The sequence below is a fragment of the Carcharhinus amblyrhynchos genome, chromosome 1, assembly GCF_965287045.1.
Source record: "Carcharhinus amblyrhynchos chromosome 1, sCarAmb.v2.hapA, whole genome shotgun sequence".
Lineage (NCBI taxonomy): Eukaryota > Metazoa > Chordata > Chondrichthyes > Carcharhiniformes > Carcharhinidae > Carcharhinus > Carcharhinus amblyrhynchos.
Genome location: NC_137324.1, coordinates 78,836,613 through 78,851,917, shown reverse-complemented (window position 1 = coordinate 78,851,917; position 15,305 = coordinate 78,836,613). Strand labels below are relative to the sequence as shown.

The 15,305-nt window shown below is 39.6% G+C and overlaps 1 protein-coding gene across 1 annotated transcript in view; it reads left to right on the top strand.

The window, feature by feature from the left end:
* The window catches only part of kita (KIT proto-oncogene, receptor tyrosine kinase a), a 92,794-nt gene that overhangs the window by 43,188 nt on the left and 34,301 nt on the right, over positions 1-15,305 (top strand). The window contains exons 5-11 of the mRNA XM_080187483.1: positions 1,229-1,391; positions 2,834-3,020; positions 4,607-4,722; positions 7,682-7,796; positions 9,628-9,815; positions 12,475-12,581; positions 12,673-12,799. Coding sequence (XP_080043609.1) covers positions 1,229-1,391; positions 2,834-3,020; positions 4,607-4,722; positions 7,682-7,796; positions 9,628-9,815; positions 12,475-12,581; positions 12,673-12,799 — 1,003 coding nt within the window. The remainder of the gene's footprint in view (positions 1-1,228; positions 1,392-2,833; positions 3,021-4,606; positions 4,723-7,681; positions 7,797-9,627; positions 9,816-12,474; positions 12,582-12,672; positions 12,800-15,305) is intronic.

Sequence of the window (15,305 nt, the reverse complement as noted above, 5' to 3'; positions counted from 1 at the left end):
GTGGGGGCGGTTTAGAACGGAGTTGAGGAGGAACTTCTTCACTCAAAGGGTGGTGAATCTCTGGAATTCTCTGCCCGTTGAAGTGGTGGAGGCTGCCTCGCTAAATATTTTTAAGACGCGGGTTGATGGGTTTTTGATAAGAGAGGGGATTAAGGGTTATGGGGAGAGGGCGGGAAAGTGGAACTGAGCCACGACAGATCAGCCATGATCTTATTGAATGGCGGGGCAGGCTCGAAAGGCTAGATGGCCTACTCCTGCTCCTATTTCTTATGTTCTTATGTTCTTAAGAACAGAGCTGGAAAAGCTCAGCAGGTCTGCCAAAAAGGAACAGAGTTAACAGTTCAAGTCCTTTGACGCTTTGCCAGAACTGACACCAGGGTTAACATTTCAGGCCAACGATCTTTCAACCATATTAACTTCCACGCTACAATCTTCTGTTTAACTCTTTTGGTTTGTATCTTTCTTTGCTGTATTTTGATTATCACTTTGAATCTACAAATCAAATGGAGAAGATGCGTTGTAAGGTTCTTGGACTGATCACTCAATTATATCAGTTTCCAAGAGTTTATTTAGACTGCTGTGAAGGTATTATGCCAAAAGTTTCAAGTAATTAGGCGTTTGGCCATGCAGAAGCATGAATAATGGGATATATGTTACGACTGAAGTCTAGAACCTTGTTGTTGAAGAACGTCAATGACTTAGGCTACCAACCTTATCTGGGATTCCAGTTGATTTATTACAGTGTATAACTACAGAGACTTATGAAAATTATCCATAGGTTAAGCCAAGAAATTCCACAAAACAGAATAATAGTAAAGAATTATGTTATGGCGGACAAGCTTTGTCAAGAGGATGTGAAGTGTACTTTTGTTAGAATGTAACTGGTGATAACATTGTATTGGATAGAATGTGACTAATGGTAATAAGCTGTAAGGGCTAGTAAACCTTGAAACCAATTACAGAATGATGTGATGGTCAACTGACCAGCTGACTCAGTATAAATAAGAATCTGCTGGGAATTGGAATGACCCAGGATGAGGCCCCAAGTTTGGAGTAATGAAGCTTCTTTATTAAACCTTTTCTTTGATTTATAAGTTGGAATAAGTTTTGTTATATTTTTATTGTCTGCATTTGAAGAGTTCCTTCTGGATGAACACTGTTCTCTGTTATTCAGGAAATAACAGACTGCATGAAATAAAACTATCATCTCTCATATTTTACCCCCCAGGCAGTGGAAGTGACAAAGTCATCCAACAACTTTCCCAAGTACTATCAAACTATACAAACATTGTGTATTGATTCAGTGACAGTCAATGACACAGGACACTTCACATGTTTCGCCAGGAATGACTTTGGTGTGTCAAATGCTACAGTGTTCCTCCAGGTTGTAGGTAAAGTACTTCATTACAATTCAGCAGGAGACACATGTTACTGAAATAGTGGATTCCAAGTTTGGAGGATATGTTTAAAAATGTCTATGTAAAGTAGTTTCTCTTCAGCATCAACACAAATTATGTACCGTAACTTAGATATAAAATTATTCGAAGTTAATTTGAAAAGTTAATCTGTCCAATTTTAGCTAAATGAAGTTCAAAGTGGCAAATGAACTCCGCAGAATACGGCTCCATTTGTAACGGTTAATTGTTATCTTCTGGGTGAATATAGCTTAGATATTACTGTGACTGGTTAGATCAAATCTATAGTACAGAAACATGTCACTTGGCTCAATTTGTCCATGCCTTAATTTCTGCTCCACATGAGCCTCCTTCCATCACTTGTTGTTTAACTGTTATCATTTTCTTATTTTCCTTTCCCCCTCATGTCTTATCTAGTTATTGAATTATTTAAGGAGAAGCCAGATGAGCAAATGTTGCACATCAGTGTTAAAGTTCTCTTTGACACTTAGAAACATAGAAAATAGAAGCAGGAGTAGGCCATTCGGCCCTTCGAGCCTGCTCCACTATGGCTGTTCCTCTATCTCAACACTATACTTTCACATATCTCTTGACACCTGTAAAGTCTAGAAATCTATCTATTTTCTCATTAACTGTATTCAGTGACTTGACCTCCACAGCCTTCCGCAGTAAAAAGTTCCATCACCCTCCTCGTTGCAATCCTCAATGGCCGACTCCGTAACCAGAGACCCCTTGTTTTAGAGCTGTCAGCCAGAGAAAACATCATCACTTTGTCCAGTCTGTCCAGCCCTGTCAGACTTTATGGCTGGAATTTTACCACCTTCCAGGATGGGTGAGACTCACAGAATGGAATTCTCCATTGGCCTTGGATGGGATTTTATGAGTCTCACTTGAGCGATGTTGTAAAATCCTGCCCTATATGTTTCAAGATCCTCTCTCACTCTTCTAAATTCCAGTGAATACAGGCCCAGTCAATCCAATCTCTCCTGATTAGACAACCCTACCATTACAGGAATCAGTCTGGTGAACCTTCTCTGCACTTGCTCCTGTATTCAAGTCCTCTTGCAAAGAAAACAAGCATACTATTTGCCTTCATAACTGCTTGCTGTACCTGCATGCTTGCTTTCAGTGACTGGTACACTAGGACACCCAGATTCCTTTGTACATCAACATTTTCCAATATATCACCATTTAATTAATACTCTGCCATTTTGTTTCTCTGACCAAAGTGAATAACTTCACACTTTTCCACATTACACTTGTAAAGGTGCGTTTTTTCTTAAATATTATCATTTTAAACAGAATTTTTTATCTATTATAATTAGTGAAGAAAGATTTTGAAAAGTTGCTTTTATAAATATTATTAAATGTATGACATGATCTTTTCTCTTGTCTTTCCTTTGTGTGGTTTCAATCAGCTGAAGGATACATAAAGTTGATACCTCCAGAGAGCAGTGTGCTTCATGTGGACAATGGAAAAAACCTTGTGCTAAAGGTAGAGTTTGATGCCTACCCAGCTCCTAAACAACAGTACTGGATTCACATGAATGAGACATTACTTAACACATCGGATCATTTTATTAAACCTGCAAAAGTTGGAAACAGGTACTCAACATCCAAATGTGATTGTGCACAAGTAAAACAAATGTACAATACTCTTGAGTTTATTTACATGAATGGCAATAATTGACATTGGTGTGCCAGCTGCTTTATCTTTGTGCTGTTTAGATGATAGTTAGCAGGTGTGACTAGTGGAACTACACAAGGATAGATTCTGTTTTTCTTGTTCTTCGGATGTGAATATCACTGACTTGGCAACATTTTCTCGGTTGGTTTATGATCCTAACATCAGCCTCAGTTCTGGATCAGGAACCTTGGAATGGCCAGGGTGGGACATTACGAACAAACTTCCAGGAGATGCCTAGCAAAAACCTCCTCTGAAGGCCCTGTGCAATTAACAGTGGTGAGAAGCCCAGTGAAATAGGATTCCAAACTGTGATGCCCAGTCAGTAACCCTAAAGGAAAAGATGCATGCTGCTGAGACAGGAGGGTGCCTCACAATGGAGCTGCCCTTTGCATGATTACAGATGTTTAAAAATCCTTCATGATCCAACTGTCAGGCCATCATTGCAGAGGAAGATCACCCTTGACAGAATAACTTATGGTTGAAGCCAAGGCCATCACATCCCAGAGGTACTGGGCTGATGGAGATGAAGTGTCTGTGGTTCCATGGTCTGCACAAGCGAGATGCCGATGTTGGACTAAACCTGTTGGACTCTAACTGCTGTTGTGAGACTTTTTACTGTGCTTACCTCAGTCCAACACTGGCATCTCCACATCATGGTCCCATGGTCTGCCATGGGGAGTCCAACTCAAATTAAGTTTTTGGGCTCCGGCATCGTTGGGGACTATTAAGAGGATCCCAGAGGCATTGGCATCTCTCTTTCAATTGGCCCAACAATGTGACAGATTGATTCCCTTCCATCGCCCTCCCACCTTTTTTTTAACCAGTTTGCTCTCAGTCCTATCTCATAACTTGCTTCTATGGAAACAGGCTCTGCCCAATGACTGAATGATCACCCTTCTCTTTTCACCATGTGTTGCTAATCTAATCATTCAAATTTATTGGGATGAATTTTTTGAACAGCAGCAAACAAATGGTACCAGCCATTTGTTCCATTTGCACCAGTCCATTTGCTTTCTACAGACTTTTACAGGCCAAGGTCCTCAGCTAAATAGCCAAAGAGTGCAGCATGCTTTACAGAGCACGTGAGCCGCTGTGAATAGGACAAGCAACAGTTTATCTCCTGAATTGGACAAACTGAAGAATCATTATCCAGTAACATAATCTCAAATAAAGAGAGTAAATAGATTGGAATAAAAGAGAGATAAAAGAGGCAGAAAGAAAAGGTTTTTAAAAATTGGTTCTATTTTTAACAAAATCAACAATACTTTAAATCTGAAGGAATGTGACCACATAATTGTAAAATATAACTATCAGAGCCAGCAAAGCTCTTTGGCAGTAACTTCATTGTTACTTCTATCACAATATCTGACTTAATAATTATTTCATATTGATATTATTGAAAGAAATGTATGTGCCAAGCTCACTCCCAATATAAAGATGTTGCTATTCTTGTGTTTTGATCTGACAGTCACTCTTCTATTATTACCATACATGTTATTCATAGATACATTAGTGAACTTCATCTCGTTCGAGTAAAGGGAACAGAAGGTGGAATCTATTCATTTTTTGCTTCGAATTCTGATTCAAACTCATCAGTCTCATTTGATGTGCACATAAATAGTAAGTTGAAAATATTGCTTGTAAAATGTCACATGACAAATGTTTGGAAGTGATCATTGCTTCCTTTCAGTCTGAAATTTCACTCCGGGCGCAGAGTTGGGACAATTTCCAGCTGCACAAACCAGACCTGGGAAAATTTCCTGGGAATGTTATTGGTTGGGTGTTGGGAGGTGAGAGGTGGTATTGGAGGAAGAGTGGGCTAGTGGAAATGGAAGATGAGGTGTGGAACCCCAGAGAAATGTTGGAGGCTGCTGGGTGTGTGGGTGAGGGCTGAGTAAAAGGCCAGCTTTGCTGCATTGCCATTTTTCTGAGACTATGAAAATAAGTTTTGGGCGCCGCACCTGCGCAAAGATATTTTGGCCTTGGAAGGAGTGCAGAGGAGGTTTACTAGGCTGATACCGGAGTTGAGGGGGTTGAGCTATGAGGAGAGGCTGAATAAACTGGGCTTGTACTCGTTAGAGTTTAGAAGAATGAGGGGAGATCTCATTGAGACGTATAAGATGATGAATGGGATGGATAGGATAGAGGTGGAGAGACTCTTCCCGCTCAAAAAAGACAGTAGGACTAGGGGGCACAGCCTCAAGATAAAAGGGGGGCGGTTTAGAATGGAGTTGAGGAGGAACTTCTTCACTCAAAGGGTGGTGAATCTCTGGAATTCTCTGCCCGTTGAAGTGGTGGAGGCTGCCTCGCTAAATATTTTTAAGACGCGGGTTGATGGGTTTTTGATAAGAGAGGGGATTAAGGGTTATGGGGAGAAAGCGGGAAAGTGGAACTGAGCAGCGACAGATCAGCCATGATCTTATTGAATGGCGGGGCAGGCTCGAAGGGCTAGATGGCCTACTCCTGCTCCTATTTCTTATGTTCTTATGTTCTTATAAGTGATGAGGCAAAAAAAAAGCCCTTATATGTTGTCACACTCCCCTTGCCAACCCAAACCACCATGTGGCCCCATCTCTAAAGATCCTATACCCTCCATGACAACTTCTGCCTTTCTACCCACTGCCATGACTCCTCATATCCTTGCAAATCTATACCCCTCCACCCATTCTCATAGCTCTTTATAGCCCCTATGCCAATCATGCACCAAATTGTGCCAACCAATGCCTCCCACCCATAACATTTTGCCCTTACAGCTACCATGCCAACTCACCCAATATCAACTATGGACAGATCTCAGGACTCATGCTGAGATTGAATAAAGTTTTCAACTGTCTATTCCACCAGACAAAGATCAGAGATGGCACAGGGGCTGTCAGGTTCAGATGCAGGCTGTTTAAAAGGCTTGCCTTGAACTCTGAGACCTTTTTCCAGTTCTTTCTTTAAATTCTAGGCCCTTTAGTCCTCACACTCATTGTACCCTCTCCAATATTCCTTGCCACTATGCCACCTCAATGCCCCCATGTCCATGTCCTTAGATAAACCATGCCCCAACCCCCCACTCTTTGTCCTTACACCCTTGGTGCCTAGTCAGTCACTATACACTATGAGCAGACCTCAGGAGCCGTGTTGAAATTGAATAAAATAAACATCAAACTATTACACAACTTACATAATTAAGAAAAAATTCCCATTCATAAAAGTTCACTTAAAACTCTTACACTTAATCCCTTATAAATGAAAACAAGGTTTGTATTCATAGCCCTATATCCAAAGCAACTAAGCTTCTATTAACCTCTTTGAACTGTCAATCAGACTGTGAGGTTAGGGCCCCTGCTGAGATAATTATAGGTAATGGAAAACAACCAAGCATCAATGGTGACATAACGATCGCCCATGGGGAAATTTCAACAATTGGCTATTGTACCTATTACACTGGGTTTGTATTCAACTCTCACTGACACAGGCAGACTTTTTAAGAATATTTTTAATAGTCTGGGATTTAAATAACTTCATACTTTTTAAAATTAACCTGCCCTTCATTCCCCCATATTACTATAAATTAAAGATACAGTCCCAAAACAAGATAATCCAAAACATTTAATATTTTGAAAGAAATCCTATAAATTTGTCATACAAATTACCCATGTGATGATCTTCCATGCTATCCCTCAACATTTTGAACATTCAAGGTTAAAGCTCAAAAGTCTGAAATGTGAGCGTTCATCTCTTGTCTCTTTTGTAAAGGTAGGAATCCCGTTGGCTACTTACCAACCCTTTGGAAATTTTCCTGATTCTGCTTGTACTTTGAATCATACTAAGAAGCAAATCAGAAATTCCTTCAGTTAATTCCATTAACTTCTTCAAAGGAAAATTTCAAAGCCTAGACTCACAGTTCTTTTAATTTTTTAAACTTTTCTACAGTACTTTCCATGCTGACACAAAATATTCTTCCCCCAAATCCAGTATCTTTTTTTCCCTTCCTGTGTTCAATGAAAAGTCACAAAATATGAATTAAAAATCCTACCATTTTGCTGTCCTCAAGTCCCATCTCCTGGTACTAGTGGTAAATGATCCAATTTGCATGTTCGTTCTTCCTTCCATCTGATAAAAAATGCTGCATTTTTATGTCTGAGATTGTTCTCTGCATCTCCTCAGTTACTGGTGTTCCCAGTCTGCTTTTATGATCCCCTATTCCATTAATTCCTTGTAATATTTAATAATTTCTGTACATTTTCTTTCACCATATCATCTTCCATGATAGTATATATGATGAATATGATAATAGATAATTTATATTATTTTAGATATTATATCATATAAATATATAATATATAATTTACTGCATGGCCCTTGTTTTGTAATGTTCTAGATTGCTAAATGACGTAAATAGCTTATGTACAACATACTTGTCTCATGTAACAATATGAGTAACAATTTGGAACATTTGATTTAATCCTCACATGCAATTTTTCAATAAAACTTGACATATTCATTAATACAATATGCAACATTGACTCTCAGATATGTTCAATCAGCTGTCAAGTGCACCAGTAATGTTGGTTATTCTGCTATATTGCAGGCAGCCCAGAGATAATTACTGTTGAAGAATCCAAGCCAGGTAAAGTTCGCTGCGTAGCAAGAGGATTTCCAAAGCCAAAAATCAAGTGGCTTTACTGCCCTGGACCACAGAAACGGTGAGGAATCTGAGCAATCATTTGCCTTATTTAAATGATGGAAGTGGATATTATGGATGTCCTTGCATTTCTGTTCAGAACAATAAGATTTACAATTATTTTGTAGTTGTAATGTCCAATGTTTTTGGTCATGTTACTGTAGAATGGCATGGGAGGCTTGTTACATATCTGTAATTGACTTACTTGTATGAAATACATTAGCAGAGAAAACAGAATTAAACAAGTAAGTTATAATATTAGTGCAAAGAATCAAAAGTAGAAGATCCAAATGTGCAATATTTTTCTTTAAAATATTCATACAGATACCAAAGCTGTAACGATGAACAGTGATCACCATGTTCTCTGCCAACATTTAAGTATTTTCAAAACGGTTGAAAACTGTTTTGTCCATTTTCCTGGTGGTAACAAACTGAAATAAAATGGGATCATAATTACACAGATCACTGAAGGGGAAATCTGCTTAGTTATTTGTTCAATAAGAGGATTATTGTAGTTTTGGATACGGATCTGGGAAAGACATATTACAGTCTGAATTATTGGATGTTTATGTGAAGCTTCTTGTTAGGTATCTTCTGCCTTTGTTAGTCGAGATGCTTCAGGTTTCTCTCACCATTGAGCCTTTAGTTCCTTACAGCTTTGACAGCAGATCACATTCTCCAATCTGGCCCACAGCTGGGATTCTTCAGTCTTGCTGGAGTGATGGGAGATTTGGCTGAGTGCCAAATTCTCCATTCTCGCTGACAGCAAGGCGTGAATGGTCAGAGAATTCCGGCCAATGTCTTTGTTTGCTCAGATAGTTAGGTGACCGCAGTAACAAATAGAGAATGCTTTTATACCACTGCATTTATCCTGTGCTCCGTTTATAACATCTTACTCACATCTTTGAAAGAGGAAAGTGTCATAACATTAGAGTTTTAAACTTTAACTATCAAGCCAATTTATCGAACAGCAAGAAGCGAAGTAACGGTAATAAGATATTAATATATTTATAGTAGATATACTACATTTGCTTCTGAAAGACAAAACAGTAAATATCCCCAATTTCTAACCAAAAGCAATATTTAATGCAAATATACTATACATATACAATCTTAAACGTGTTACCACCAGTGGAACTGAACTGTTCTGACTGACTCAATGATTTAATAATCCACAGTCAGAAACATCCACCAAATAATTGTGCATTTCAATTACTGTCACCTAATTTGGAAAGTTGCTGCCAATCATTAATTAAATGTGTGATGCAATAGGAATTTGTTTGAATTGCCCTGGTTTCCTCTTCCAGCTGGCAACCTCAAAGACAATTGAACAATTTTCACAAAATTTGTATTGTGTTAGGCTGTGGCCTTGTTTCTGAATGCAGATGGTTTTTAAATGGCCTCATCTGGCATCCCTGTCGCAGTTCTTCATGGGAACCCACGCAGAAAAGCCACAAGAAGCCCAATTTAACTATTTCTTCAGGGTGCCTGCTAACCTTTCACCTAAATTAATGGGTTAGGAGAGGGAGATTGTGAGAATTTGATGTCAATTCTACCTGCTTATCGTCATTTAATTGAAGAAAATGTTACCTAAGCTAAAATTAAACAGTTCGTCATTTTGGCAGATTGTCATTAACAATAGTATCAGAAATCTTTGGAATACTCTACCCCAAAGAGCTGTGGATGCAGTACCATTGAATATATTCAAGGCAATTGGATTTAGAGATCCTGAGGGAAATGGGGACAGAGTCAGAAGGTGGAATTAAGATCAGCCATGGTCTTGTTGAATGGTGCAGCAGGCTTAAAGGGCCAATTGGTTACTCCTGTTCCTATTTCTGATATTCTTATTGCAGGTGCTCAGACACAACTACAGCAACAGCAAAAGAATTACACGGGACAAACAGAATAATACATCAGCCCCGTTTTGGAAAGATTGAAGTTGAAAGCATTTTCAATACCAATGAATTGGATAGCAATATTACGGTGGAGTGTCTGTCATCCAACAGTGTTGGCGAGAATCGTGCAACCTATCAGATAAAAGGTGGTATTTGATTTATTGTTGTCACACATATACAGTGAAAAAGCATTGTTTCTTGCATGTTATACAGACAAAGCATACCACATAGAGAAGGAAAGGAGAGAGCATAGAATGGAATGTTGCAGTCATTGCTAGGGTGTAGAGAAAGATCAATTTAATATGTGTTAGGTCCATTCAAAATTCTGATGACAGCAGGGAAGAAGCAGTTGATACATGTCCTCAGACTTTTGTATCTTTTACCTGACAGAAGAAGGTGGAAGAGAGTATGACCAGGGCATGTGGAGTCCTTGATTATGCTGGCTGCTTTTCTGAGGCAGCGGGAAGTGTAGACAGAGTCAATGGATGGGAGGCTGGTTTGCTTGATGGACTGGGCTTCATGACCCTTTGTAGTTTTTTGCAGTCTTGGACAGAGCAGGAGCCCCACCAAGCTGTGATACAACCAGAAAGAAAGCTTTCAATGTTGCATCTGTAAAACTTGTTGAGAGTCATTGCAGACATGCCAAATTTCCTTAGTCTCCTGAGAAAGTAGAGACATTGGTGGGCTTTCTTAACCATAGTGCTGGCATGGGTGAACCATGACAGGTTGTTGGTGATCTGGACACCTAGAAACATGACCATTTCCACATTGTCCCTGCTGATGTAGACATGGGCATGTCCTCCACCCTGCTTCCTGAAGTTGATGACTATCTCCTTTGGCTCATCATTGTTTGAGATCCGACCCAATACAGTGGTATCATCAGCAAACTTGCAAATTGAGTTGGACAGGAATGTGGCCACACAGTCATAGGTGTTTAAGGATTATAGTTGGGGGCTGAGGACACAGCCTTGTCGGGCAGTGGTGTTGAGGATGATCATGGGAGGAATGTTGCTGTTACTGACTGTGCTCTGTGGGTTAGGAAGTTTAGCATTCACTTGCAGAGGGAGGAGCCAAACCCTAGGTCATGGAGTTTGGAGTGGGTTTTATTGGAATAATGGAGTTGAAGACTGAGCTTAGTCAATAAAAAGGAATCATAACGTATCTTTGTTATGTAGGTGTTCCAGAATTGAGTGTAGGGCCAGGGAGATGGCATCTGCTGCGGACCTGTTGCTGTGATAGTCAAACTGTAGTGAATCCAGTCAATCTGGGAAGCTGGAATTGATTCTTGCCATGACTAGTAATATTCTGAATGAAAGTATATAGCAAATCCAAGTAAACAATGCTTTTCTGTTAAAATATCGAGAATGAGTTAAAGATGCTTTCTGACACATCTTAGTGGTTTGTGGATTGAAATTGCAGTTTATAATAATAGCAACATGGTGAAGGATGAGATGTTATTTTAGCGCAGTGCATATTGCGGCAAATGTCTGAACAATTTAATGCAGTACCTCCCCTGCCACTTAACTCTGTTGCTCAATGGACCTCCTGGATTTTTCCATCTACACCATATGAGATGTTGGTGCAGGCCCACATCAGCAGTTGACCAATTGGATTTCTCACCCTTCCTAACGGTGCATGTGAACATGATGATTGGTGTGCCTTCTATTTAAATGAGATTGGCTGCTGACACCTTTGGGTGGGTGATCACTTTGCCTGTCCAATGTATACCAGTGTGTAAGTCAACCTGCTGAGTACTATAAACAATGCAGAGCACAATCATTGTCAGGGTTTGTGTTTCTCACCGGGTGTTGGAAAAGTGTTTTGATGGTCCTTGTGTCTGCCACATTGAGGCTGCCACATCTGCCACATTGAATTAGCTGACAGCCTCTGCATGTGGTGTGGGATTGCTCTGACATTGGTAAAATGCTGGTGCGAGTGCAATGTGGTCTCCAAATTATACCTTCTTGGACTATTGACTGCCTGCTTCCTTGGAGCAGCTGGCTGACCCAATTCCTAGGCCGTACCTGGGAAATCTTCTGAGAAATGCGAATGAGTCGGGGAGCCCCCACAATTTAGTTTCCCCCAGTCATTATCAGCTCCATCTCCATAGTGCTGAGACGATCTTGTCCATTAACACTAAGCCAGTGAAACTTTTATAAATCAAATGTAACTCATAAGCCCATCTATATGAATGGCACTACCGCCAATATTGGCTCCTTAATAGTGTTACACAATTTTGATTTCATATCAATAGTTTCTGTTGCAGTTTTTCAAGACTATCTAAAAGTAAATAATTGAAGTTGCTTAAACCTGGACTTTGGCTCAGTAGTTCACTGATGGTTGAGATAGATTTTCACCATTGCACCTTGCTGACCTTTGTTTCAATACACAGCCTTGATATGACAGCAATCAAATAGATTTGGTTGTGGATTTTGCGCAATTAACTAATGAGGGTTATTTTCCCAGAATATATCCTCATGGTGGCACAGTGGTTAGCACTGCTGCCTCACAGTACCAGGGGCCCAGGTTCAATTCCATGCTTGGGTCACTGTCTGTGTGAAGTCTGTATGTTTTCCTCGTGTCTGTGTTGATTTCCTCCAGATGTCCTGCTTTCCTCCCACAGTCTGAAAGTGCATTGGCCATGCTAAATTCTCCCTCAGTGTACCTGTACAGGTGCTGGAGTGTGGTGACTAGGGGATTTTCACAGTATCTTGATTGCAGTGTTAAGGTAAGCCTACTTGTGACACTAATAAATAAACTTGTTTTCATTATGGTAAAATAATTTTTCTTCTTCACTTTCTACAGGAATACCAAAGACCCATCATCTCTTTACTCCACTGTTGACCCTGTTCGCAGCAGCAGCAGGCATACTGTGTGTTATCTTAGTAATTCTGTTTTACAAGTATCAACAGGTAAAGTGCAATAAGGTTTTTAATAATTCACTCACTGAGTTGCTGTATACATTATAAAAATAAACATTAATATGGTTGCAATTGTTTTTAGAAACCCAGGTACCAAATTCAATGGAAGGTAGTTGAGGGAATACATGGGAATAACTACACATACATCGATCCAACACAGTTACCGTATGATGATAAATGGGAATTCCCCAGGGATAAGCTGCGTTTTGGTTAGTTGGTACTTTTCTTGGTCTACATGAATTATTCTTATACTAAGAGTTCAATTAGCCTGTGCTAAATTAAGAATAAACTCACTAAAACAATAACTCTTAAACAAAAACAGGTTAAACTTAATGTTTTGCTATTCAGTTGAAATATCATCCTTGTCTTAGAAATACAAGTATCTGGAATGTTCAGATCATTTAACCAGGACAACACATGTAAATGGATCTTCTGGATTGAATAGGGAAAGCAGGTTTGAGTTTGGGGAATATGTTATCAGGATAATGCACATGATTCTCAGCAGAGATCATAAAGGTAGAGTAAAAGGAGATTGTGTTTTGTACTATTGGGACAATATGTAGAAATGATTATGATTATGAATTGAATGAGTAGTTGAGCAAGAAAAGAAATAAGACTCAACAATCAGAAAAACACTGAACAAAGCAGAGGCAGAGGTCATGATCTGAAGTTTAATTTAACATTGAATCCAGACAAAAGATGAGGTGTTGTTTCTCAAGCTTGCATTGAGTTTCATTGGCACACTGTAACAGACCATGGATTAAAGTGTCAGAATGGAAGCAAGGTGGAGAATTAAAATGAGCAACACAAGCAGTGAATACAGAAAACTAATATGAAAGAGGTACAAGTAATTCACTGTTTCACTTGCGAGGAATGTTTGGTCCTTGTCCAGAAGAGAAGAGCTAAAAGGAAAGATGTTGCATTTTCTGTGCTTACATGGAAAGGTGCCACAGGAAAGGGTGCTGGACATGACTAAGGAGTAGATCAGGGAGTTGCAGACTCAAGGGTCCGTTCAGAATACTGTAAGATACGTTTGGCAGTGGCATCACACTGGAAATGGCAGAAATGGTGGAGGATGTTCCATTGAATAAGGAGGCTGATGAGGTGGAAGATGAGAACAAGAGGAATTCAGTTGTGGTTTTGAGAGGGAAGGGAAGGCGTGACAGTAGAGTGCAGGATATGGATTGGACATGGGAGGATCCTGTCAACTGTTCTCCATGGGATGACCCTCAGTTGAGGCAAAAGGAAGATATATTGGAAGAGTGAGTATGGAAGTTTGCATCGGCTGAGTAGATATGACAGAGATCAGGTTATTAGGACAAATAAGGTTGGAGAGGACTAATAGGACAGAGTATTATCAGAATAAACTTCATAATGGAGTTATCAAGGAAAGGACACAGATATCACAGAATATAGATTTAGGATTCAGGATGAGGTTATTGAGATACCTCAGAAGTTTAAATCTCACAGGATCCAGGTGAGGTAGCCAATTGAATACAAAATTGGCTTGACAACAGAAAAATAGAGAGTGGTTGAGGAGGGTTGTTTTTCAAACTGGAGGCCTGTGACCAGCGTTGTGCGTCAGGGATCGGTGCTGGGTCCTCTGTTATTGTTATTTATATTAATGCTTTGGATGAGAATTTATGGGGCATAATTAATAAATTTGCAGATGACACTAAGACTGGCAGCATAGTGGACAGTGAAGAAGGTTATGTAGGATTGCAATGGGATCTTGATCAGTTGGGCCAGTGGGCTGATGAATGGTAGATTAATGGAAGGTGATGCATTTGGAGATCAGGGTAGGACCTACTCAGTTAATGGTAAAGAGTTGAAGAGAGTTATAAAGCAACAAAATCTAAGGGTACAGATTCATAGCTTCTTGAAAGTGGAGTCACAGTTGAATGGGGTAGTGAAGAAGGCATTGGCATGCTTGGTTTCATTGGTCAGAACATTGGGGCATCTTGTTGAAGTTGTACAAGACATTGTTAAGGCCACATTTGGAATACTGTGTACAGTTCTGGTCACTCTATTACAGAATGGATATTACTAAATTAGAATGCAGAAAGGATTTACTAGGATGCTACCGGGACTTGATGGTTTGAGTTATAAGGAGAGCTGGATAGACTGGGACTTTTTTTCCTGGAGCACAGAAGACTTAAGGGTGATCTTACAGAGGTATATAAAATAATGATGGGCGTAGACAAGGTAGATGTCTTTTCCCAAAGGTAGAGGAGTCTAAAACTAGAGGGCATAAGTTTAAGGTGAGAGGGGAGAGATACAAAAGGGTCCAGAGGGGTAATTCTTTCAATCAGAAGGTGGTAAGAGTCTGGAGTGAACTGCCAGAGGCAGTAGCAGAGCTGGGTGGAATTTTGTCTTTTAAAAAGCGTTAGATAGTTATATTGGTAAGATGGGTATAGAGGGAAATGGGCCAAATGCTAGCAACTGGGACTAGCTTAGTCGTAAAAAATGGGCAGCATGAATAAGTTGGGCTGAAGGGCCTATTTCCATGCTGTAAACCATTATGACTCTATAACGCTTAGGGTGATAGTAGGATTATCAGTCATTTTGTGGAATGATTGTCAGATCTGGTACGTAAAGATCCAGTAGGTAATTTTTATAAATTTCTATATCTTTTCAATTATTCACATTTGTGTAAAAAGTTGCATAATCTCGGTTTATACCACAATAAATTCAATTTATCTCATCCATAAAGAT